At 43.7% G+C, this 23,226-nt stretch overlaps 1 protein-coding gene across 1 annotated transcript in view; it reads left to right on the forward strand.

Moving 5' to 3' along the window:
- Positions 1-23,226, forward strand: part of Slc25a26 (solute carrier family 25 member 26) — a 112,548-nt gene that overhangs the window by 29,003 nt on the left and 60,319 nt on the right. Inside the window, exons 4-5 of the mRNA XM_050160285.1 lie at positions 9,263-9,367; positions 11,102-11,149. Of these exons, the coding sequence (XP_050016242.1) occupies positions 9,263-9,367; positions 11,102-11,149 (153 nt within the window). The remainder of the gene's footprint in view (positions 1-9,262; positions 9,368-11,101; positions 11,150-23,226) is intronic.

Consider the following 23,226-nt stretch of genomic DNA (forward strand, 5'->3'; position numbering starts at 1 on the left):
TCCAATAAAAATGACCTAGGAACTCTAGGAAGGAGGGAAAGAATAACACCAAGCATCTTTGAAAAGACCATAGGGAATCTTATTAATCTATATTTACCTAAAATTATACGTTTGTGTGTGTGTGTGTGTGTGTGTGTGTGTGTGTGTAGTTTAAGTGCAGTTATGCCGTTTGGAGGACAATATTCCCTACAAGAGCCATAGCCTGTGTAACAAAAACTCCATTACCAGTTTATGAGAAACCTTCTTTTGCATTGTTGGTTAGGAGAGGCCAAACAACTCCCCAACAATGTAGGCTATTGCTGTTGCCCTTGTTTGCCTCCCAGAAGTTGAAGTTGAAGACAGTTGCTAAAGACACCATGCACTTCAGACACAAGACTTAGAGGAATCGGGCTGGACCTTACCCAAAAGTTTCCAGAAGGTGACATCCCGGCTGCCAAGGGAAGAAAGTAATCAATAGTCCTGCACAGCTGTGATGTACGTGGACCGCAACCGTGACCAGCACGACAAGCTGTTCCTAATGGTGGCTGTAGCCAACAACTGTCTAATTGAGCTTGAGGCCCAGTCAGCAGGTTCTGGAAACACAACTGCCCAAGGCTGGTGAGGTTGTAGATCTCAGAAGAGAACTTATGACTGCCACTCTCTGACCTGTGTAATTCCTGTCTGCACTCTGACTTCTTATCCTCAGACCCACGGGTGGTGTAGCTCCAGCCCCTCATCAAAGAGGCTGCTGCAGCTGCTGCTTTTTTCTAAGCAGAGACCATTTCAGAAACAGACAACTGGTCAAAATGCAGAGGACAACGGACTGGAATGCCCAGCCTCAGTTGATAATCCACAGCACAGCCATTGCGTCCAGGAGAACATAGTGGAAGATGGGATGGAAAGATCGTAAGAGCTAGAGGACCATAAAGTCTGCAGTGAAGTTGTGTCTTCTAGACACGACAGGAAGCTCCACCCATGAAATCTGTAGGAAGGAGGTCGCTTGTTTGTTCCTGGCTGCTTACCTGTCAGTGCCCGTAGACCCCAACATAGAAAACCATTTTCCCTAACTGGACTGGTATGGAGGTGAGAGAAAATAACGAGACACAGTTCACACAGCCATAACAGAAGGGCATCTCAGGCTTTCTCCATCCTGAAGAACTACCCGCGTTTATTATACAAAACACCTTTTATCCCCCAGGTAAACCAAGGTGGATCCTCATTAATATTCTCTTTCTGAGGGACGCCGGCTAGGGAAACACCTGCAACGTAGTCACCAGCATTGGAACACACCTGTCCCCAGGCGATCTACATTTTAACAAAGGAGAAGGAGCAATACATCCTGGCCTTGTTAGTTGGCTGACTTGCTTGTCTGGCAGGATTGCAGCTGCCTAGTGGCCAATGAGTCTGCCTGTAAATTATTTTATATGAAATATGGACCCACACTTACCCCCGAAATAATCATACAGAAACTGTATTAATTAAATCACACTGGTTGGCCCATTAGCTGTAGCATCTTATTGGCTAACTCTTACATATTAATTTAACCCATTTTTATTAATCTTTGTATTGCCACATGGCAGTGGCTTACGGGGTAAAGTTCCATTTGGCTCTGGGCGGGTCTACATAGCTTCTCTCTGACTCCGCCTCCTTTCTCCCAGCATTCTGTTTAGTTTTCCCCACTTAGCTCTTTTCTACCCTATCAGGCCAAGCCAGTTTCTTTATTCATTAACCAGTAAAAGCAACACATAGACAGAAAGACTTCCCACACCAAAAATCTTAGTAGTATGGCTGCCTAAACCAGTTAATATGCTAACATGGGAACATGGATGGGCAAAAATCTCATGGATTTCCACTTCTAGACAAAGAACAACAGGCAACTAATGACTGGAGAGAGGGAGAATTAGTGTTTTTCAGGGATGGGCTTCCTAATAGGTTAGTTCTCAACACACATGTGCACATGTAAGTGCGTGCACATGTGTGCGCGCGCACATACACACACACACACAGAAACAAACCAGCAAACACCTAAAACAAAGAAGCCCTGAATTTGAGATAGAGTTGGGGAGTGGCAGGAGGAGAGGAATGATGTAAATATAGTACATGCATATTAAATAAAAATTTAAAAAAGTTGAGGCAAAAAATGCAGATAATTTTGTTTCTTAAAATAAGAATGCAGTGTTCTAGAACTTACTGTTTCTATTTTAGAGAGCATCATGCCCCCAGTCCTGATTCATGAAACCTGAGAATGTTACTTTGCAAAAAAGACTGGGCAGATAGGATTAGGGATATTGAGAGCTAGGATTTCCTAAATCATCAGGTGGGCTCAGCATTATTTTAAGCATCCTACACCAAGGGGGAAGGGAAGCAGCTGGACCCAGGAGACCTGATTTCCAAACTGACAACTTAACGGTGGAAGTAGGAGCAACAAGCCAGGGAATGCAGGTGACACTGTGTGCTACAGAAAGCATGCTGCCTGGTGTATACGCTTTAGCCGAGGAGGTCCCTTCCTAAAGTACATTTACTATTGTGTGATGGTGTGTTATAGAAATGACAGTTAGTATTATAGTGTGTCCCATCTGCTGGTTTCTTTGTTAAGAGTAATCTACAGATTCATGCTTGGGGCTTCCAATCCTCTTTGAGTCATGACTCACTGCTGTGGTGGAGAGCATAGAAGAGGGAGGTCATTGCCTTGTATAACGATTCTTAAATGTTTACTACCAGGGCCTGCAGGTCAGTACAATGATTTCTGTTGGAAAGACTGTTCACCTAATCTGCAGTCTACTACTAGGGGCAGTGTTGGTTCTCCCAAGAGAGCCCAGTACCTGAAGAGATTGAATTTTTTTTTCTTGTGGTGCTTATAGGGTGGTTTTGTAAGTGAGGGGAACCACTTAAGGAAGAAAGGTTTGGAAACTGTCTCGATATAAGAGATATAGGTAGGATTTCCATATTGCTTGTTCACCAGTAGGTGTTGTTCCATATGTAACCAGAAGATGGCAGGCTTGATGCATAAATGAACTGCAGAGTTATAGAGGTTTTCTTAATTTTAAGCATAGAAAAATATGTTAGCTGTTAATTGAAGTCTGCTTTCTAAAGAGAATTTAGAGAGCTAGAAAAAGAAAGTAACATAAAATGCAAGTAAACTGCTTTTCAAAAGTCTTTATTGTTACACTGTTTCCCTGATGCTCTTTGTAGCATCTGCCCTGAATTTGTTCTATAAAGCCCAACACTGATTTCTCTTCAGATATAATCACTCTCTGGTTTGCTCTATTCGACATATTTTTAGGTTTCTGTTGAATGTATTATAGAGTTGCCATTTAAAATATGAGCTTACTAATTTAAAATTCGCTGAGTCCCTTGAGTGCTTGTAAGCATGGCAAACTTTTAATGAAGATGATGACTGTGTGGAACTTCGAATATGTGTGCCCAGTGAGAGGGCAGAGGGAAACTGTGAAACTCTGGCAGGCGTTATGCTGACAGTGTGGAACCTGGCTGTGGCAAGGAAGAGCCATCATCGCCCAACATCTCGTGTGTGTATATGTGTGTGTACATGCGTGTGAGCATGCATACTCACACATGCCCTTGTGTGTATGTGTACATGCTTGTGAGCATGCATACTCACAGTGCCCTTGTGTGTATGTGTACATGCGTGTGAGCATGCATACTCACACATGCCCTTGTGTGTGTATATGTGTTTGAGCATATACTCCCACATGCCCCTGTGTGTATGTGTACGTGCATGTGAGCAGGCATACTCACACATGCCCCTGTGTGTATGTGTACGTGCATGTGAGCAGGCATACTCACACATGCCATGGTGTGTATGTGGAGGTCAGAAGACAACTTAGAGGTTCAGTTCTCTCGTCCATGGTGTGGTGACACTCAGGACACCAGGCTCGGCCCCAAGCCCCTTTGCTTGTTGAGCCATCTCACCCACCAGTCCTCATTCGGTTTCTTACTGTAATGCTAACAATCACAGTAATTAACTCACTTTCATACATTTATGGCTTATAGTTTTTCAGTTTTGTGTTGTATTTAATAAGTGGTTGGGATGCCCCCTGCAGTAAGTTCACTTTGAGAGTAGTTTATTTCCAAGAAAGAAAACTCGTGGTAACTGCATAGTATTTAACCAAAATTTAAACCTAAGTTTTGTCATTTTTCTGTATTAATTCTAATGAGCCCAGCATTGTTTTCTTTTTTAAGGATGATAAAAGATGGGTGCACATGTATTTCTCTCTCTTTGTCTGTCTGTCTCCTCTCCTTTAGGCTAGATTGGTCTTCAGTCTTGACTCCTCCCCATCCCCTTTTCTACTCTTGCTTTTTAGAAGCGCAGGTGTGAACCATCACACTCAGCTCCATTTGTTTTCTGTATGTAAAGCCATGTTGATAGAACTTCAGCCCGCGAAGTGTTCTCAGGTCTGATGAAGATGCCACCATCCCTGTGTCCTGGCTCCATCCCGCATGTGTGCCCCAGAGCAGTTCGAGGAGACCTGGGGGCAGGGTTACTTGCATTTCCTGTCACAGAGCTGCAGCACTCAGGCATGCTTTGTTCCTGTGCAGTGCTCTGCTGTTCCTCACATTCACACTGGAGAAAATCCAGAAAACCAAGCAGAAGGCATGGGGAGAGCAGGAGCAGAGAGACTGACTTGGGTCTGAACTGCCACACCACAGAAGTCAGACTCCATGCTGGGGCCTTTGTACCAGGCAAAGGCTGAGACTGTTTTCCATCTGAGAACCTTTTCCAAATTTTTCTTCTGTTTCTGTGTTTTTAAGAAATAAAAATGTAATGTAAGAGCATGAAGGGTTATGAAGCATGAAGTTCCATAAATATTTATGCTGAACCTCAGAAGTGGACAGCTCCTATTTTCCTGCCATATTGGGGTCATATTTCATTGTTGACCTCCTGAATCGGAAAGCCCAAGGCATTAGTGTGCCCTTTTCTTTCTTTCCTCTTTCATTTATTTATGTGCTTTCATTCTTTGGTGAGCTGTAGATGTTGGGAGCTTGCCTTTAGGTTTCTATTGGTATCCGTGGACTTCATTTTGCATCTCGGTTTTCAGTGGGTTTCTGAAAGCTCACGCTCTTACCCAGAGAAGTGATTTGTATGTAATTCCGAGCCTCTGGGACACTGTCTGCTCCGCTCTGTTGTAGACCATTGCCAACTTAAAAACAGACATCGTTGTCAAAGTCGTCTTAGTCTTGCATCTACAAGGTTATTTTAATTTGGCTCCTTCATTTTATTTCTCCTCACATAAAGTCTTTGGTCCATGGAACTTATACATGGTGATTGCAAAGAAGTTAGAAAATATGGATAAGCAGAAAAAAATATCTGTAATCCTACTGTATTTTTCTAATCTTTTAATCAAAATATGTATGGGTATTTCATATAAAGATAATTGAAAAATAAGGGAATATCAGTAAAGGTATTTGTGTGGAAAAGTATAACTTTTTGGTGTTTTTTTTTTCCTTTTTGGTGGTTTAATTTCCTTTCTACATATAACAATACAAAAATGTTATCTATAATAGAGTTTTCTTTTTCTTCTGTTGGTTAGTGAGGTTGATATATATTTTTCTCAATCTCAAGGCGCTTATGACTCAGAAATTTTTTAAAAAAATTTATAGTATAGGACTGGGGAGGTGGCTTAGTGGGTAAGAGTGCTTGCTGTGACTGCAACATGACATGAGTTCAAATCCTAGCACCCATGCAGCAGCCAGACATAAGCTACATGTGCCTATAACCCTGTTATTGGGAAACAGTGATGGGAAGATTCCTGGTATTCACTGGCCAGCTAGCCAGCCTGCCTGAACTGGCAAGCTTCAGGTTCCATGAGAGACCCTGTCTCAAAATATAAAGGTGGTAAGCATTTGAGGAAGGTACCAGGTGTTGACCTGAGGCCTCGCATGCACATGCACACAGGTGTTGTGAGCATTGCTTTAGCCATGTAAGGATGTGGTACATTTGTTTATGCTGCGTTCGTTTAATGATGTAAATATGGGTTGCTATGCCTGCCTAAGGCACCTGATTGGTTTAATAAAAATCTGAATGGCCAATAGCTAGGCAGTAGAGGGATAACAGGGCTGGAGGGCAGAGAGTAAGTAGGAGGCGGTATCTAGGCCCTAGAGAATGAAAAGAGAGGAGGAGGGAGAAAAAGAGGGAGACACCCTGGGCCGGCCAGCCAGGCGGACATGGAATAGGACCTACAGAATGAAAGAAAGGTTAAAAAGCCCAGAGGCAAAACATAGATAAAGAGAAACAAGGTAAATTAAGTTATGAGCATTCATAGCTAATAATAAGTCTTCATGTCTTGATTTGTAGGCTGGCCGTCCAAGAAGGCCTGCTACACACAAGTGCTTGTGTAGCTGTACACACAATTCACACACACACGGAGTAAGAGCAAAATGTCATAGTTTTATTTAGGAAGTAAGAATAATGAAGGAGCTTTTTGTGACAGAGGAGGTATATTAATGGGAAATAAAGAAAAATTATTGAAGAAGAGGCCCAGAGGGATTGCTTAGTATCCAAGAATAATTCCTATCAAAGCTAGAGGACCTGTGTTCAAATCCCTAATACCCACGTAAAAGCCATATACTGCTGTAAGTGCCAATCACTCTAATGTTGGAGGCTGCTTGAGACGGGAGCATTCCTGTCTGGATGCCTGACTCAGTCAGTGGATTTCAGGTTCAGTGAGAAAAGTTTACGAGAGAAACCAGGTGAAAGAGTAGAGAATCCCACTGTCCTCTGGCCTCTGCATGGGCCCCCATAGTGACATGTGCTTGCTCTCATGTGCGCGCACGCTACATACTTGCCATACCACACACAACACATAAACAGTAGAATCTAATGGATACCATAAAACTGCTTCAGATCGGTTAAGGAAAGTCACACGGGTATACATACAATTGTATAAATATGTGTGTTTACTCATTAGTCAGGAGATAAAAGTGCAGCAGTTAGGAACAGAGTGAGCTGAGGGAGGTCAGGGGAATGCGTCAGAGGTTGCTCGGAGTATCCCAGTAGCCGTCTGAAGCCCCTCTGCTCATGTCATTTGGTTCAGGGATGGTCCCATGATGGTTGGAACTGGCCAGGGCTCCTGACCACCCTTTCATAGCCTCTGTGTCTTCATATATGGTACCACTTTTCCCCTGGTTGTTATCTTCTGTCTTGCTGTTACCTTGGTAACAGAATACACACTCAGTTGGATGTAATGGTCTTGTCTTGCTAGACATCTGTGTCCTGAGCCTCGCTAACAAAGGAGGTGGCCACACCACACTGTTGGAGCTAACAGTGCAAGGGGAGGCCGACTGGGAGGATGGTCCTCCCCCAGAAGAGGAGTGTGTTTTCTCCTCAAGTGTGTTGGTAGGTGAGAGGTGCTGGAGATCAACTTTTCTTTTCTGCATGAGACCACGTTATTAGTGTAGCATAGTATCAAAGATAACTCTGTTCAGAGGATAGCCGATAACAAAGAAACTCCCAGCTGGTCAAAAGGCTGTGGCATGCTCACTGTATATGGGGCATCTCTACCACATCCCCTCCCAGGGCTCAGAAAATGTCATGCCGAAGATCAAGAAGGCAAGGGGCAAACAGTATCTTTTAGACGAGGCTTACAGAATCTGTGGCTGCCTTCCCAAGACCTTCACAAGGTCAGCATTCCAGCCTGAAGTGGAGCGGACTCACCAGCCCCTGCGCTCACTGAGAATCTTCAGAGAGTGGATGGCTGCCGAGGGAGGGAGGGAGGGAGGGAGGGAGAGAGAGAGAGAGAGAGAGAGAGAGAGGGAGAGAGGGAGGGAGAGAGGGAGGGTCGTTGTTTCAGGAGTATGGCCTCTGATTAGGTCCAATTATTCAGTGGATATAGCTCTATACTTATACACATATAGGCAGCACTAACTAGACTTCTGGGTTATTTAAAAAATAAAAGGGGACAGGACACAAGCTTGGGAGGGGATGATGTTGGGATAGGTAATCATATTTCATTGTATACATGTATGAAATTCTCAAAGATATAATGTGTACATACATGAAATTCTTAAAGAATTAATAAAAATACTATATTTTAAATGAAAAAAAAAAGCTTTGACCAGCCCTATTAGTACATGTGTGCCTATAATCCTAACATTTCAGAGGCTGAGGTAAGAGGACTCTGGGTTGAAGACCAGCCTGAGCCGCATAATGAGAGCAGTTCTCTGTGCAACATCATTTATCTTGTGGTACTAGGAACTGAACCCAGGGCTTCATACGTGCTAGATAATGTCTGTACACCTGCCTGTGTCCTCAGCCCTCTTACTTTAGTTTTTGATATCAATCTTGCTAAGTTGTCCAGGGAGGCCTTGAACTTTGGCCTCTCTTCTCCCAGCATGCCAGAAGGCCGACATTATACATCTCTTCCACCCAGTGTAGCTACAGTGTCACTGAAGAAAGATTATCTGCACTTCTTGCCATCTCTTACATATAAGTATATATTCATATTCTAAAAGCTGGAGTTTAGTGTCCTCAAGCATGTGTAAAACACTGGGCATCAACCCAAGCTGCAGAAAGCATTATCTCTCTGGAATACTGCTGTGTCGGGGCTTCAACACAGAAACTGTTTAACGATCCTTTTATCTCCCCCGTGACTGACTGTCCATCCCCTCTGCTACTTTCTGGTTTCCACTTTAGTCTCTGTTTCTGAAAGTAGGCCGCCAGCCTTTATAGTGTGGAATCCTCTTCTCTTCACTGAAGACAATTTAAGAATTGCTAGTTGACTTAGCTAGGTGTGAGTGTGCCTAGTTGGGACCAGTGTCTGCTGGAATGCTGGTGCTGGTCCTCAGTTGTGTGGTGGGAAGGCCTAGGTGCCAGGCTGGCTTGAGAGTTGGTGGAGACTGGTGTGAGGTGGGAGGGACAGGGCTGCCAGCTTACAGACAGTCTCGCCTCTCCTGGTGTGGTACTTCTAGTCAAACAAAGGTATATATTCCTTGGTGAAACAGGCTTGAAAAGTTGCTTAAGTGTGACATACCGTTCTATGAGTTGGGGATCCATGAGAATGGAATTTTCTTCCTGCCACTGAGTGGTGTGTATGTATGTGTGGAGCTTGGTGTCCAAGGTGAGTAGATCTCATTCAGAGGAGGGTTTTGCCACTGATGACTATGTGTGTCCTTGAAGGTTCAAGAATTTTAGGTTAATAAAAGTCTTTTTAACACCTCACATTAAACCTTAAGATGATATTTGCATTATTAGTTTTGCATATAAAAAGATGTCAGTTTTTGCAACAGCAACATCCTTTTCAGATATAATTAAATCTGTATGTTTTAGGTTGCCTGCTTGATTCGAGTTCCTTCTGAAGTGGTTAAACAGAGGGCACAGGTGTCCGCTTCTTCAACAACCTTGCAGATCTTTTCTGCTATATTAAATGAAGAGGTAAGGCTGCTTTTAGACCCCCCTCTTTCTCTGATGAGGGCGATTTTAGTGAGAACACTGTGACCTCGTAGCAGGGGCCTTGAGAAACTTTAGGATGGCCTTAATGTCTAACTACAATAACTTTTTTGCTGAGATTGTCTTTTCCTTTCTTTTTGAATTTTTATTTTCACTTTTTTTAAAAAAATTTTGAAGCAGTCATGTATTGAGTACTTGTAGTGATATTTCATTTGTATTTTAATGAATAAAGCTTGCCTGAAGACCAGAACGCAAAACCGCTACAGTAGTCAGCCGTACAGGCCAGGCAGTGGTGGCACACACCTTTAATCCCAGCAGCACACTAGTTAGCCACAGAGGACGAGCGGTGGTGGTGCAGGCCTTTAATCCCAGCACTAGAGAGGACTATAAGGCGGGGTGAGACGGGAGCCTGCTGTCTTTCGGTCTGAAGATTATTTCATAGAGGTGAGAGCTCTCTTGGCTGCTTTGCTGCTCTTGTCTTCAGGTTGAGCCCCAGTATCTGTCTCTGGGTTATTACTCGTGCTGCAAGTACCGCTGCTGCATATGCTCTGAATGTAATCTGTCTCAGTTGTCAGAATCAGACAGATTAATCGTGTGAAGGAACTAGAGGGCCCGTGGGAGAAAAGCAGTATTTATTATAAGATATAATAGTGGGCTGGTAATCATTGCCAGCATCATAATGTTACGTGAAATTGTCATTTCTCCTCTGGCATGGGGGCACATGCCTTTAGTCCCAGCGCTCTGGAGGCTGAGGCAGGCGAGCTTCCTAAGTTTTGAAGCCAGCCTGGCTTACACAGTGGGTTCCAGGCCAATCAGGGCTGCATCATGAGACCCTTAAACGAACAATTAAGTAAGTAAATGTTCTTTCTTTTTCTGATCAGTCTTGGCAGTGGTCAGAGCTGCCCTCCCTGGGCACATGTCTGACACTAGGCATGTTTCTGTTGTCCTTGATCAGTTTAGCGGAAGCCTCTGTTGTTCTAGTTTGCTTTGATATATGAGTCAAAGTCTTGCTGTGTTGCTCAGGTTGGCCTTGAACTCCTGGGGGGCTATTCATTGTTGTTGCCTGGGCTGTGGCTGTGGCTTCTGCCATCATGTGTCTCTCTCTCTCTTTTTTTTTTTCTGCTTTCCTTAAATTATGTGAGCCAATCTTAGTTTAGGGTTAAAGAAAAAGTTATTCTTTATCTTTGTTTTGGAGATGGGGACTTCCTGTGTGACACTGGCTGGTATTCAGTCTTCTTCCTCATCCTCCTGAGTGCTGGAATGACAGGTGTATGCCACCAAATCCCTCATCTTTCTGGACTGTTACCAGCTGTAGGAATGAGGTCAGTCCTATGGACTGCTCACTGGACCATGTGTGTACTTAAGCACATAACACTAGGCTTATCTGTAATACATACTTTTTGAGAGATTATTGACCAATTTCTTAAATAAGTCCTCATCTTACATTAAAGAATGATGGACTGACTTTTGGAAATGTATACAATGTAAATGTTTTCAAAAGATAAACACTGTTACTTAATACATATATATTGTTTCGTTATTAGAGATGTCAACTTCAGGGGAGCTAACTGCAGACTTGTGTGCTTTAAACCAGTTTATTATGTTTAACTTCAGAAAACTATGGCTAAGCAATGTCTTAGAACTCAAATTTTGGAGCAGGCAGGTCTCTTTCTAGAATGTTCTTCAATTTTCTGATCACTTGGCTTTTGTTTGTTTCAGGGGATCCAAGGACTGTACCGAGGCTATAAAAGCACAGTTCTGAGAGAGGTAATCCAGTTACTACTACTCCTGAAATCCCAAAGCAGGGGTGGGCTTTGATTGGTGACCCTATGCTTCTTAAGAGTCAGGAGGAGAATGCCGTCACTCAGGAACTGCTTAGCTGCACCTTGGTTCTTCCATGTAGAACGCTCGTGATGGTTTGCTGGGCAGCTGGTGTCTCTGTCATTCCAGCTGGCTAAGCACCTGCTAGCTGAAATAGTAAGGACTAACACGGCAAGATCGGCTATGTAAAAAGCCCACCACAGGGAGGTAGCTTTTGGTTCCCCCATGTGAAACCGAGAGAAGTCCAGCGCTTTCATCTTGGGCCTGCTAACTGACATGCTGTACTTGGCCCCCAGTAATGACGTCACTAGATACTGCCATCAACATGCTTTAGTCTTTGCTTCCAGCGGGGAGACTGAATTTTTACACAGTGAGGTGTGAGAAACGGTTTTAGTCTGGGACACAGTTTTCCATGACAGAGGGAAGAACTGGCTGATGTTTCCTCCTCTTCTTGGAGTCCTGCGACTGAAACATTTTAACTTGCAAAAGTATTTCTAATGTAAATAATGTGGAAGTTAGGAGAATATTGGTCATCTTTTGAAAACTCTTGTTTTGTGCTCCCTGTGGCTTACAGGCTGTGTGTAGTGTGGCCTAGGCCTTTGGTTTTCAGGAGGTTGTTGTGGAGCCTGACAGCTCCCTTTTTGGCAAACTGAATGTTCATCATTCGTAGTATTGTGCATGTGTTCCTATTGTCTGAGAAATCTCACCCGAATGAGTCTTTCTGCCCTTCCTTTCTGACTCACGATACCTGTATTCTTTGCTCCTCTTACACCTGCGTGCAGGAAAGAGTAATCAACATTTTTTTAAAATTTTCTGAAAAGGGCTGAATAAATGAATATATTTCCATTCCAGAGAGTGCTAGTTTTGCATACAAAGAGATAAAACACATGCTCACAACTGTTGTTCCATCCTCTCAGAAATTTGTTTTGACATATGTCGTGCTAGTAATTAATTTTTTGGCTGCAATCCTCGTGAATCGTGTGACCTTACTGAGATGACTTTGTTTACTCAGAGTGGCAGAGCTTTGCTGGCAGTTTGATTGGGGTCTTGCGCATTGTGCGTGCTCATCAAGGCTCCTTCAGAGCTGATTTCAGCTGAGGTGCTGCGCTGTCCGCGGCCTCAGCTGGGATGAGAGGGAGTTACTGCGGAATGAAATGCAGCTTCTCCAGGTGAGACAAATCAGAAGGGATGTCTGTTGTAAACAACAGTTTGTATTATGAAGAGTTCCAAGCCTTGCATTAGCCTGACAGTAATATAAAATCTGTCTAGAGCACATTTGATTGTTTCAATAAGAAACACACAAAAACGTTAGTGAGAACCACCAGGACATGTATGCAATTTGTTCAGTGTGCAATTTTTTCTTTAAAATAGTTTTACCTCACAAGCTACTGCCTTTAAGAGGGGCTTGAAATTCAGCTGCATGCATTAGAAGCAGGATCTGCGTTCTCTGGGCTTTGTGAGCACTGCCACACAGTGTTGTGTTTGTTCTTTGTAGAGATTGTATAACTTGCCTCTTCTTCTCCCGAACTTGTTAAGTTTCTGTGAATTTTGCACTGAGTCTGAACAAGATCAACAGATTAGACTATTTACCTCACCTTTTCTCTTTTCTTCTTTCTCATGAACTTGACCAACTTAGATACGGCTGAGCATCTTGGTGCATTGGGGTTACTGCAGTAAGATGGAGGTGGGGAACACAGTCGTGTTTGGGGGTGTAGGCAAGATGATTTTAGGTCCATTGACCTGAAGGTTTTATACAAACTAGCCTCATGCTGTTGAGTGTGAATTAGAGGGACTTAGGTGAGGAAAGAAACCAGAGAAAAACAATCTGTTTTAAAAGAGCTTAAAGTGAGTTAAGTTCAGCTGATTCCTTTATCTACAGATTCTACTTAACACTGTGCAGATAGCTCTGTCTGGTTGGGGAAGCACTCAGGGGGGTCTTCTTTACCGTGCAGTTAAGGGCTGGTGAGAGTTCAGAGGGCGCCCATCCGGGTATACCCACACTTGTTACATTTATAATAAAAGCAAGCTTTAGAGCTGGGGAGGTGGTTCAACTGGTAAAGTATCTGGTACACAAGAGTGAGGACCCCAGTACCGACTTCAAAAGAGGGTTGTATTGGCAATTGCCTATAGTCCCAGGGTTGGAGAAGCAGAGGTAGCCAGATCTCTCGTGTTCACTGGTCACCCAGCCTAGCGGAACTGACCATTCCAGGTTTGGTGAGAGACTGTGTTCCAAAAATGAGGGGGAAAGTGATTGAAGAAGACACCTAGTGTTGACCTCTGACCTGCACATGCTCACACATACACATATGTACACTTGCATACATGTGCATGTGAGGGTACATACATGCACACACGGACACAAAATGAACCATGATTCTTGAAGGCTTACAGTTAGAAGTAGTCAGAGAGGTGAGCAGATGTGATAGCCTGGACTAGGACAGGAACGGAGTGTGTGTTGCATGTCTAAGTAGAATCCAGGATTTCCTGTTTCCCAGATGGACCGCAGGCCAAGGAAGGATGCTTTCAGAGAGCACTGATAAGGTGGAGTGTTGCAAGGAGGATAAATTGAACTTCTCATCTCAGCTGCATGTTTACTAGAAGACTGAAGGGGAAGACTTGGGAGATGCCCCAGAAAGAGCCTGACTTTGTGTCCTAGAGGAGAAAATTCCAGTTTGTGGGTTTTCTGCTCAGATCTGAAGGGATGATGCTGTTTGTGCTGTCTTGGTTGTAGATATTACCATCTTAATAATGAGTAACTCCTGGCTTCTTGTACAGGAGTGTAGCCACTCGATAGTTTGGAGGTAGATAAAGATACCCCCTCCCCCGACACACGTCTTATAAGCAGGTCAAATGGATAGTGAGTGCAGCCTGTTCTGTAAATTCAAGACCCCAAACTGAGATGTAGAAGTCATTGAATAGTTCACCCCAGAGGAGATGGCCTTGCTTTGCAGACTCAGTCTCTCTTGTTATTCCTGTCAGGAAACAAGTATCCCCTTCAGGGATGTCTATGGGTTGTCCTTAGAATTTCCTTTCTGGTTCTGTTGTTTGCTCTCTCTCCGAGTCTTCCCTCAATTCATCATGTTGTTACGGTCTCTTGAGTGCCTTCTAGGGCCATTCATTTCATCCTTCGGGCTCCATCTCATGCTGAAGGTATTTGCTAGCCAAATTGGATTATTTTATTCTTTATGATTGCATGGTGCTTGATTGTACAAATGAACCTTTATTTACTTAGCCAGCCCCTCATTGGTTGCCATTACAGATACACCCCAAGGTGTAATGCTGTTTATGTGCTATCTTGTACACGTGTGCCAGGTTTTTTGTAGGTTACATGCCAAGACATATGAATGTGTAATTTTGACAGATAATGGGAAGTTGAGTTTGTGGAAGTACCAGCCTGTATTTTTGCTGAGAATTCTGAAGCTCCCTTTCCTCGGGCTTACTGGTGGTGCTAGTGGTTAGGAGCTGCAAATGATGTTTTAATTTTAAGTAAGACTGAATGCATTAATATGTGTGTTAGAATTCTTTTGTTTATTGGGTTATTTGAACCAATCACCATTCTTTGGAGAATTAACCCAGAGGATATATGTAAATCTCTTTTTTTTTCATGCCTCTTACCTAATAGAAGCTCAAGAAACATGATCTAAGTTTGCATTCTTGATAATCAAGTCTTTAAAGTTGGAGGCGGGGAATGACTAGTTCAAGGCTTGTATGAGGGACAAAGCCAGAAAAAAGCCTTTAACAGTAAGAAGACACCTACATGTAGGGTACAGCTCTGCCCCAGCTAAGTTTCTGCAGTTGGCAAGTGCTGTTTCCGATCCCCAGTTTTCCCTGCTTTGCCGGGAGCTTTGCATTCGGTCCTACTGAACTCTTAGGTAAGATGGACACTAGGGCAGCCTACAGGACACCCAGGTTAAAGCTGACTTGAAGCCTCTTGGTTCTGTTTACATTTGAATGTGTAACTGTGGTTCATGATAGGAGGTGTTGGAAAGAGGGGTCCAGGACTAGGGTCAAGATGCTTCATCCAAGTATCTGCGCGAGAGGAGTTTTATCATTATAGATATAGTGTGGAGTAGAGTTACCCTAATGTTTGAACTTTTTAAAATCATTAACATAAGGTCAGGAGAAATTGTGATTTTTAAAAATTCTGTTGCTAATTTACTATAAAAAGCTAATTTGCAGCTGGGTGGTGGTGACACACGCCTTTAATCCCAGCACTCGGGAGGCAGAGGCAGGCGGATCTCTGTGAGTTCGAGGCCAGCCTGGTCTACAAGAGTTAGTTCCACTCACCAAGGCCAGCTGGCCTGGGTCTGAAAAAGCCCTGGATAAAACCGGTCTCGCTGAACATAGCGGACAATGAGGACTACTGAGAGCTCAAGAACAATGGCAATGTGTTTTTGATCCTACTGCACGTACTGGCTTTGCGGGAGCCTAGGCAGTTTGGATGCTCACCATACTAGACCTGGATGGAGGTGGGTGGTCCTTAGACTTCCCACAGGGCAGGGGACCCCGATTGCTCTTTGGGCTGATGAGGGAAGGGGACTTGATTGGGGGAGGGGGAGGGAAATGGGAGGCGGTGGTGGGGAAGAGACAGAAATCTTTAATAAATAAATAAAAAAAATAAAAAAAAAATGTAAGAGAAACAAACAAACAAACAAACAAACAAAAAAAGAGTTAGTTCCAGGACAGGAACCAAAAGCTACGGAGAAACCCTGTCTCAAAAAATTAAAATAAAAAAGCTAATTTGCATTTTTCAAATAAGAACACATCTTAGTTTGCTTTCTATTGCTATGATTAAAAAAAAATTCTGACAAAAAAAAATTCTGACCAAGAGCAACTTGGGGAAAAAAGGGTTTATTTGACATTTCCATGTCGGTCCATCATTGAGGGAACTTACTCAAGCAGAAACAGAAGCAGGACCCATGAAAGGAATGCTGCTACTGGCACGCTCCCCATGGCTTACTGAACCGGGACCACCTGTCTAGGGGTGGCCACATTCAAAGTGAGCTGGGTTCTCCCACATCAACTATCTGTCAAGAAAACGCAGCACAGGCTTGCCCATAACCAATGGTGCCTCTTCTCAGGTGACTGCAGTTTGTATCGCTGTTGACAGAGTATTAGCCAGCACAGTGATCCATCAAAGAAAGCCTTCTGCTTTGCTAGGGTTGTTCCCAGGGCTTGACTTGGTTGGCAAGCAGGCTGTAGGCTGAGATGCGTCTTCAGCCCGAGAGCCTTTCTGAGCGAGTCCTGGCCCTTCTGTGTCCTCTTAGGAGGATGATGTGAAACAGCCGCTCCTGAACTTCACCACGCGCTGCCGTTAGGGCTGGCCACTGCTTCCCAGCCTCTTTTCTTCTTAGCTGTGTGCTGCAGTGTTGTGTGTCTTGGACGTTGTGTGCTGCAGTGTGTGTCTTTAACATTGTGTCTTTGATTTGCCTCTTTGCTTCACCTTTGGTTTCTCCATCCTATTTCCAGTGTTTTTTTTTTTCTGTTTTCGTTTTTTAATTTTATTTTTTATAGATAATCTGCGTTTCTCTTGCCTTTTCTCTCCTCTTTGCATGCTGGTTCTCTAGCACAGAGAGCCTACACAGAGGCACTGAATAGTTTGTGTTGGTTTCCTCCTTCCATGAAGATCTGTTCTGTTTCACTCCCATGCTACCAGACACCGCGTTCTTCTCTGAAGGGCAGGAGACTGCCAGGCAGTGGCTCTCCCAATGATACGCTGCATTGTGACCTGCACCCTTGCCAGGCACTGAAATTCCAAGTGGGGCATACTTGTCCAAGATTTCAATTTTCTTAACCCTTAGAAAAATTATTTTTGTTAGTCTAGCTTTGTTGGAGAAGGAGAGCTGTAGGTGCTCAGTGATCTCCAGCCCAGTGATTGTCCAGTGCAGAATGGCCAGCAGCCTTTGCAAACTTTTTACGCGAAGTTGTCTTTCAGTGATAATCGAGTGCAAACACACTGAGCCCCATTTTAATCCTCCAGAATTCATTTTATAACTATGACCAAATAGAACATCTGTTTAAATTCCATAATGTTGGCTTCATGGGAAAAGAAAATCCCTGTTTGTCCTTGGAATTTGTCCATTGCTTTCTTATTCAGTAAACGTGTACTAAGACATTATTAATGGGAATATTAAACAAATGACAATAAAATTTCCCCTTTAATTACACAGGTTTATAGGATGAGTCACCTAATTGCATTTGCATTACAGTAACTACTAGAGACCTGTGAAGAAAGAAGGATACATCATTCAGTTAGTCCTGTAGTGTAAGATCTTGACGTCACTGTGCTGCAGCTCGGATTTTAGCCTACACTTTCCAAAATCTCTTCAGTAAATATTTTTAAACAGAACAATTCAGTAAAATTAATGTAGAAAAAATAACTTTAGTCCTTTACTGTCTGCGTTGTGAGGTCCTGTGCACAGAAGCCAGCTGCTGTTTTCTTTCCTATTCTTGGGACAAATTCTGTTCTCACCTTAAAGCTCCAGAAATGCCTAGGCCTGCCACATGGCCCAGCTGATGAGGCCTGGCAGCCTGAGCTGATTCCTGGGACCCCCATGGTGAAAGGAGAGCGGGCTCCCTGAGCTGTCTTCCGGTCTCCACACATGTGCCACGGTGCTCAGTGCACACAGACACACATGTGCCACGGTGCTCAGTGCACACAGACACACATGTGCCACGGTGCTCAGTGCACACAGACACACGCACAGTAAACAAGTGCAAGGGTGAAGAGTGGTGGTGGCCTCACGCACTTCTCCGGCACATCTCTCGTTCCCACCAGCCCGCTCTTTCCCATATCCAGCACAGTCAGTTTCTGTCTTCTTTTTCTTAATATCCTTTCTGGTGTTCTTGAGTCTTCTACAGATAACCTTGTCTTCATTTCTATTAAGGTTGCTCCGGTGGGAGGGATGAATACACACACACACACACACACACACACACACACACACAGCCATGAAATATACAGACACATGCCCACACACATATTCTTGAACAACTATTTTCTGAAATTACATATAAAATATATAATTTGTTTTGCAAGAGGATCCTTCATCAGATAAATGCCAAGTATGGTCATTGAACACTAGAGCTTGAAAAGTCTCGAGTCCTATTACTGGTATAATCTTACTGTCTGCACTAATTCCATATTTCTAGAAGGGCTAAGAGAGAAACAACATTTATATATTAAGAAAATTAAATTAGAAGTAAAATACAGAAATTTTATGAGCAGTTCAAGGTTGAAGGTTATTTGAAGGAACTTGAAGATTTGTGTCTGTGAGGTTTGACAATCTGGCTCAGACTACCATGGGTTCTTATAATGAAAAGCTACAGTTTGAAATAATGACTTAATGTATTTTTAAATCTTCAAACTATAAAGCATTGGCCTTTTTCCAGATGAGTGAGCCGATTCAGCAGAGCTAGGAAATGTTGTGATTGGAATTTGAGGTCAAGTGTGTGAAGCCCCAAAGTGTGCATTCCTGGTCACAGGATGTCACTTGCTTACTCCTCACATTTAAGCCCACTGATCTCTCACTTTCAGTAAATCCCAGGAAAATGACTATAGCAAAGCTTGGATCAAGACCGGAAGCTGAAAACAGCACATTGCCCTGTGGGTGTGGGTGTGGGTGTGTGTCTATGCGTGTGTGGATGTATGGATGGGTGTGTGGAGGGAAGTATGTCTGTGTGTGTCTGTGTATGTATGGGTGAGGGTGTGTGGAGGGAGTGTGTCTGTGCATGTGTAGGTGTGTGGAGGGAAGTGTGTCTGTGTGTGGCTTTGGGTGTGTTGGCATGTGTCTGTGTACATGGGCGTGGAGGCCAGAGGAGGACACTGTCTGGCTTATCACTTGAGGCAGGGTCTGTCACTCAACCTGGAACTCTGCTGGCAGCCAGCAAGCCCTGCTGATTCTCCTGTCTCTGTCCTCCATGGCACTGGGTTTTTAGGCAGGCATTCAGCCATGTCCTGATTATTTTTTCTTAAACATGAGTAATTATGCTTTTTTTTAACCTCAAGTGCTGGGGACCCAGGAACCATCCATCTCTCTAATACTAGAGCACAAAATCTGAATTTTAAAGAATTCTATAAACTTCATTAAACTTGTTTAAAACTGTTTTGACTTCTTGGACATCTATCTTCTCTGGGCCTCAGCATGTCCAGTAGGTAAGAAAGTTGATGCTCGGGCATTGAGATGGCTTTGGTACATAGCCAAGCAACTATTATGCAATGGTGGAAAAGAAGAAACCAGTAAAAAACATTTTTTTCTTCTCTGAAAATGGTTACCTAAGTTGATATGAAACGTGTGGTGTAGAATGAGACACTAGAGGGCGCCCAAGGCCTGTGTATTATTGAAGTTGGAACTCTCAACAGGCAGGAGGAACTGGAAGCTTGGTAATGTTTGCTGCCATCAGTAAGTGGTTCAGATTGGAGTGTGTTCACAATTGTTTATGCTCCTGATAGAAAGTACTTAAATGCATAGATTTGTTTTTTAGCTTTGGTACATACATCCTCAGAATTTATTATTATTATTATTATTTAAAATTTAAAGTCAGTGTCAGCTAGTAGAGTGCTCGTAGTTGAAGCCTGTGTTTGTTCCCCAGTACTGCATAAAAATGGGTGTAATATGCCAGGCAGTGGTGGTGCACACTTTTAATCCCAGCACTTGGGAGGCTGAGGCAGGTGGATCTCTGTGAGTTCGAGGCCAGCCTGGTCTACAGAGTGAGTGCCAGGACAGGCTCTGAAGCTACAGAGAAACCCTGTCTCAGAACACCCCCCTCAAGAAAAAGGGTGTAGCAATAGATGCCTGTAATGACCCAACTGGAGGCAGAGACGAGAGGATCAGGAGTTCGCGGTTCTCTTTGCATCTCTTTTAAGTTTGAGGCCAGCCTTGGATACATGGAACTCTTAAAAAAAAAAAAAAAAGTCAAAAATCCAAATCAAAAGCAAATGAAGACAGTGCTTCCTTATCTAGAACAGGCTGACCCCAAACTCAGCCCCCTTATCTCAGCCTCCCAACCCAAACACAACAAAAATATAATGAATTTCAGTATGAACCTGAGGCAACCTCATACGGCCAAATGGGGAGATGGTGTGCTGGCTTGTCAGGGTGGTGAGAAGTCATGATGGAAGCTTGCCTGCCGTAGGAGTCAGAGGAGACTCAAGAGGCTTCGGGGCCTGGGGCAGGGAGCAGATGTGTAAGGCAATCCTTGAAGTTCAGCTGAGAGCTACGGTCTAGACTTTCGGCTTTGCAGTACTGGCCTCAGCCTGCAGCCCTGTGGTTTTCATTCTGTACTGTAGTTGCTGCTATTTTTCCATGTGCTGGGAACAAGCCTCAGCCTTGTTAGGTGCCTGCTCTGCCCCTGGGCTACTTTTCCAGTCCCATGGACACTGGCTTCAAGGACTATTCTAGAACCAGCAGCAGAATGTGTGTGGACTCTATACCATACTAGTGACTTTGATAGAAATCTATAAATTATTAAAAACAAAAAAACAAAAAACAGGGACTAGAGAGCGGCCTTGATGGTTAAGATGACCCCTTCCAGAGGACCCAGGTTTGATTCTTAGCACCTCACATGGCAACTCCAGTTGTAGGGCGCTTGACCTCTCTTCTGGCTTCTGTGGCCATAGCTATGTGCATAGACATACCTGACAGGCAAAAGACGCATGCACAAAAAGTAAAATAATACTTTTATTTTTAAAAGAAGTCAGGACCACGAGGGGTGCACCCACCCACGGAGACAGTGGGGCTGATCTATTGTGAGCTCACCAAGGCCAGCTGGACTGGGACTGAAAAAGCATGGGATAAAACCGGACTCTCTGAATATGGCGGACAATGAGGGCTGCTGAGAAGCCAAGGACAATGCCACTGGGTTTTGATCCTACTTCATGTTCTGGCTTTGTGGGAGCCTAGCCAGTTTGGATGTCCACCTTCCTAGACCAGGATGGAGCGGGGAGGACTTTGGACTTTCCACAGGGCAGGGAACCCTGACTGCCCCTCAGACTGGAGAGGGAGGGGGAGAGGAGTGGGGGGAGGGGGAGAGGAGAGGGAGGAGAGGGGAAAAGGGAGACGGGGAGGGAAATGGGAGGCGGGGAGGAGGCGGAAAAATTTTTTTTTCAATAAAAAATTATATTTAAAAAAAAAGCTATAAAAGGGCCAGGTTTGGGCATTGTGTGAAAGAATTTAAAATAATCTAAAAATGGCAAGTTAAATTTAGAACTTAATTCTTAAGCTCTTACTGTTTTGTCAAAGAAAGAAGTGGAAGGAGTTAGCAGTGCTGCCCATCCTGTCTCCTTCCTCATTTTGGACACGGCTTTTGTTTAAGCCATTTGATTAGGCCTGTACTTTTGGATACTGTGTTTAGACATCAGAGTGGGGAATTTTTGGGATAGAAGGTGGGGTGTGGTTTGCAGTATGCTCCTCCCAGCCTAGGGTCCAAAAGAAATGCATTTAAGTGCTTTGTATTTGTGTTCCTCCCTCCCTTCTGCCCTACCATTTTTTTCTGGGTACGTGCGGCGTGCCTCGTATTGGCTGAAGATCCACAGGTCCTGTGACAGTTACACGGTGTGTAGTTCGTCTGTTAATTTACTTATTTGTTTACCAAGGGTTTTCACCATCCTTGCAGACATTTGGGTTTAAAAGTGTTCATAGTGTACACAGGGCGTCTCACTTGTGAAACCACGGCATGTCCTCAGAAGGTGGGAGATGCAGCTCGGACATGGGTGTTCATTTATTTCCCTCATGACTTTGACATTTTGTCCTATGGAGCCACGCATTAGATTGTCTGGTTTCCTGTGATTAGTTGTGGGTTACTGGAGTCTGTGTAAACACTGGCGGCAGGTGATGCCCTGGTGAGCACCTGGGTAGGTGTTCTCTGATTTCCATGCGTGGATGTTTCAGTTCCTTGTAAAGCAATCCTTGGAGTGATATTACGAGGCTGTGTGACTCTCCTGTTCCCCAATCATCTTTCACCTAATAGTTTTACCATCTGTGGATACTTCTTGCTTGAAACATTTATTACATTGGTATTGCAAAATGATGATTTTCCTAGTACTGTCTTTTCCTCTGAGTTTATTACTTGGCATTCATCTGTGAAGAAGAGTTTTCCTCTTTCACCCTGAGATTTTTTTTTTAATCTTCACTGTGGACTCATGGCTTTACTTTGTTGTTTTGGGTAACAGCTTTATTGAGATGTATTTCACACACCATTAATCCACTTGTTTCAAGTGGCAGTTTAGTGGATCTTAGTGTAGCCGCAGGTATTTGCTCCTCATCACCACAGCAGTGGTCTTTGCTTTCTTGTCATGCTCAGGAATCTGTTTGCCCGTCTCTCAACATCTAGCTTGAAAGTTGCTGCTTTGATTGTCTAGGGAATTTTCCTTTCCTTTTTTAACTGGCAGAGTAGGCTGCTGAATAAAAAAAAAAAAATCCTCTAAATTTTTTGTCTTCTGGATTCCCCCCTCCCGCCCCTGATTCTTTTTTAATGGATAGGAAAGGCCGACTAAAACCATTCCAAACCTTATTATATTTCCTACCTTTTCATGAGAATGTCTGCTTTTTCTTGAGTTGTTGTACTGTTGATGTGTGTACATCAGTGAGCCAGGACAGTTCTTTTTCTAATTTCGATTCACAAAATAATATTTTCTTGTAGAGATTAAGCCACTAGCGTTTCCAAGTTATTGTTAGGTTATCGTGTAGTCACATTAATCTTGACATTGACCTATTGGAAGGAACAGGTTACAGCCTGGAATTCATGGGGGGCTTTTCATGCAAGAGCAGCTAACTGTAGCTGTTCTTCTTGTGTCTTACAGCCGAGGGGCTGACCACGTTGCGAGAACAATTAATATCCCTGGTGGGGTTGCTGCATAGTGTTAGTTCACTTGGACTGGTTATAGCACCAGTGGGGCACAGAGTCAGCTCCTCGTAGGGGAACATGTCAGGTGCTGACGAGTGCAGCACTCAGCAGTCGCTGGCCCAGAGTGAGCCTTCTGTTGTGGGAGCTGCGGGCCTGCTTTACACCAGAAATAACAACAC

This window comes from Alexandromys fortis, unplaced genomic scaffold (genome assembly GCF_014885135.2).
Source record: "Alexandromys fortis isolate MF-2015 unplaced genomic scaffold, M_Fortis_MF-2015_v1.1 scaffold_111, whole genome shotgun sequence".
NCBI classification, from domain to species: Eukaryota; Metazoa; Chordata; class Mammalia; order Rodentia; family Cricetidae; genus Alexandromys; species Alexandromys fortis.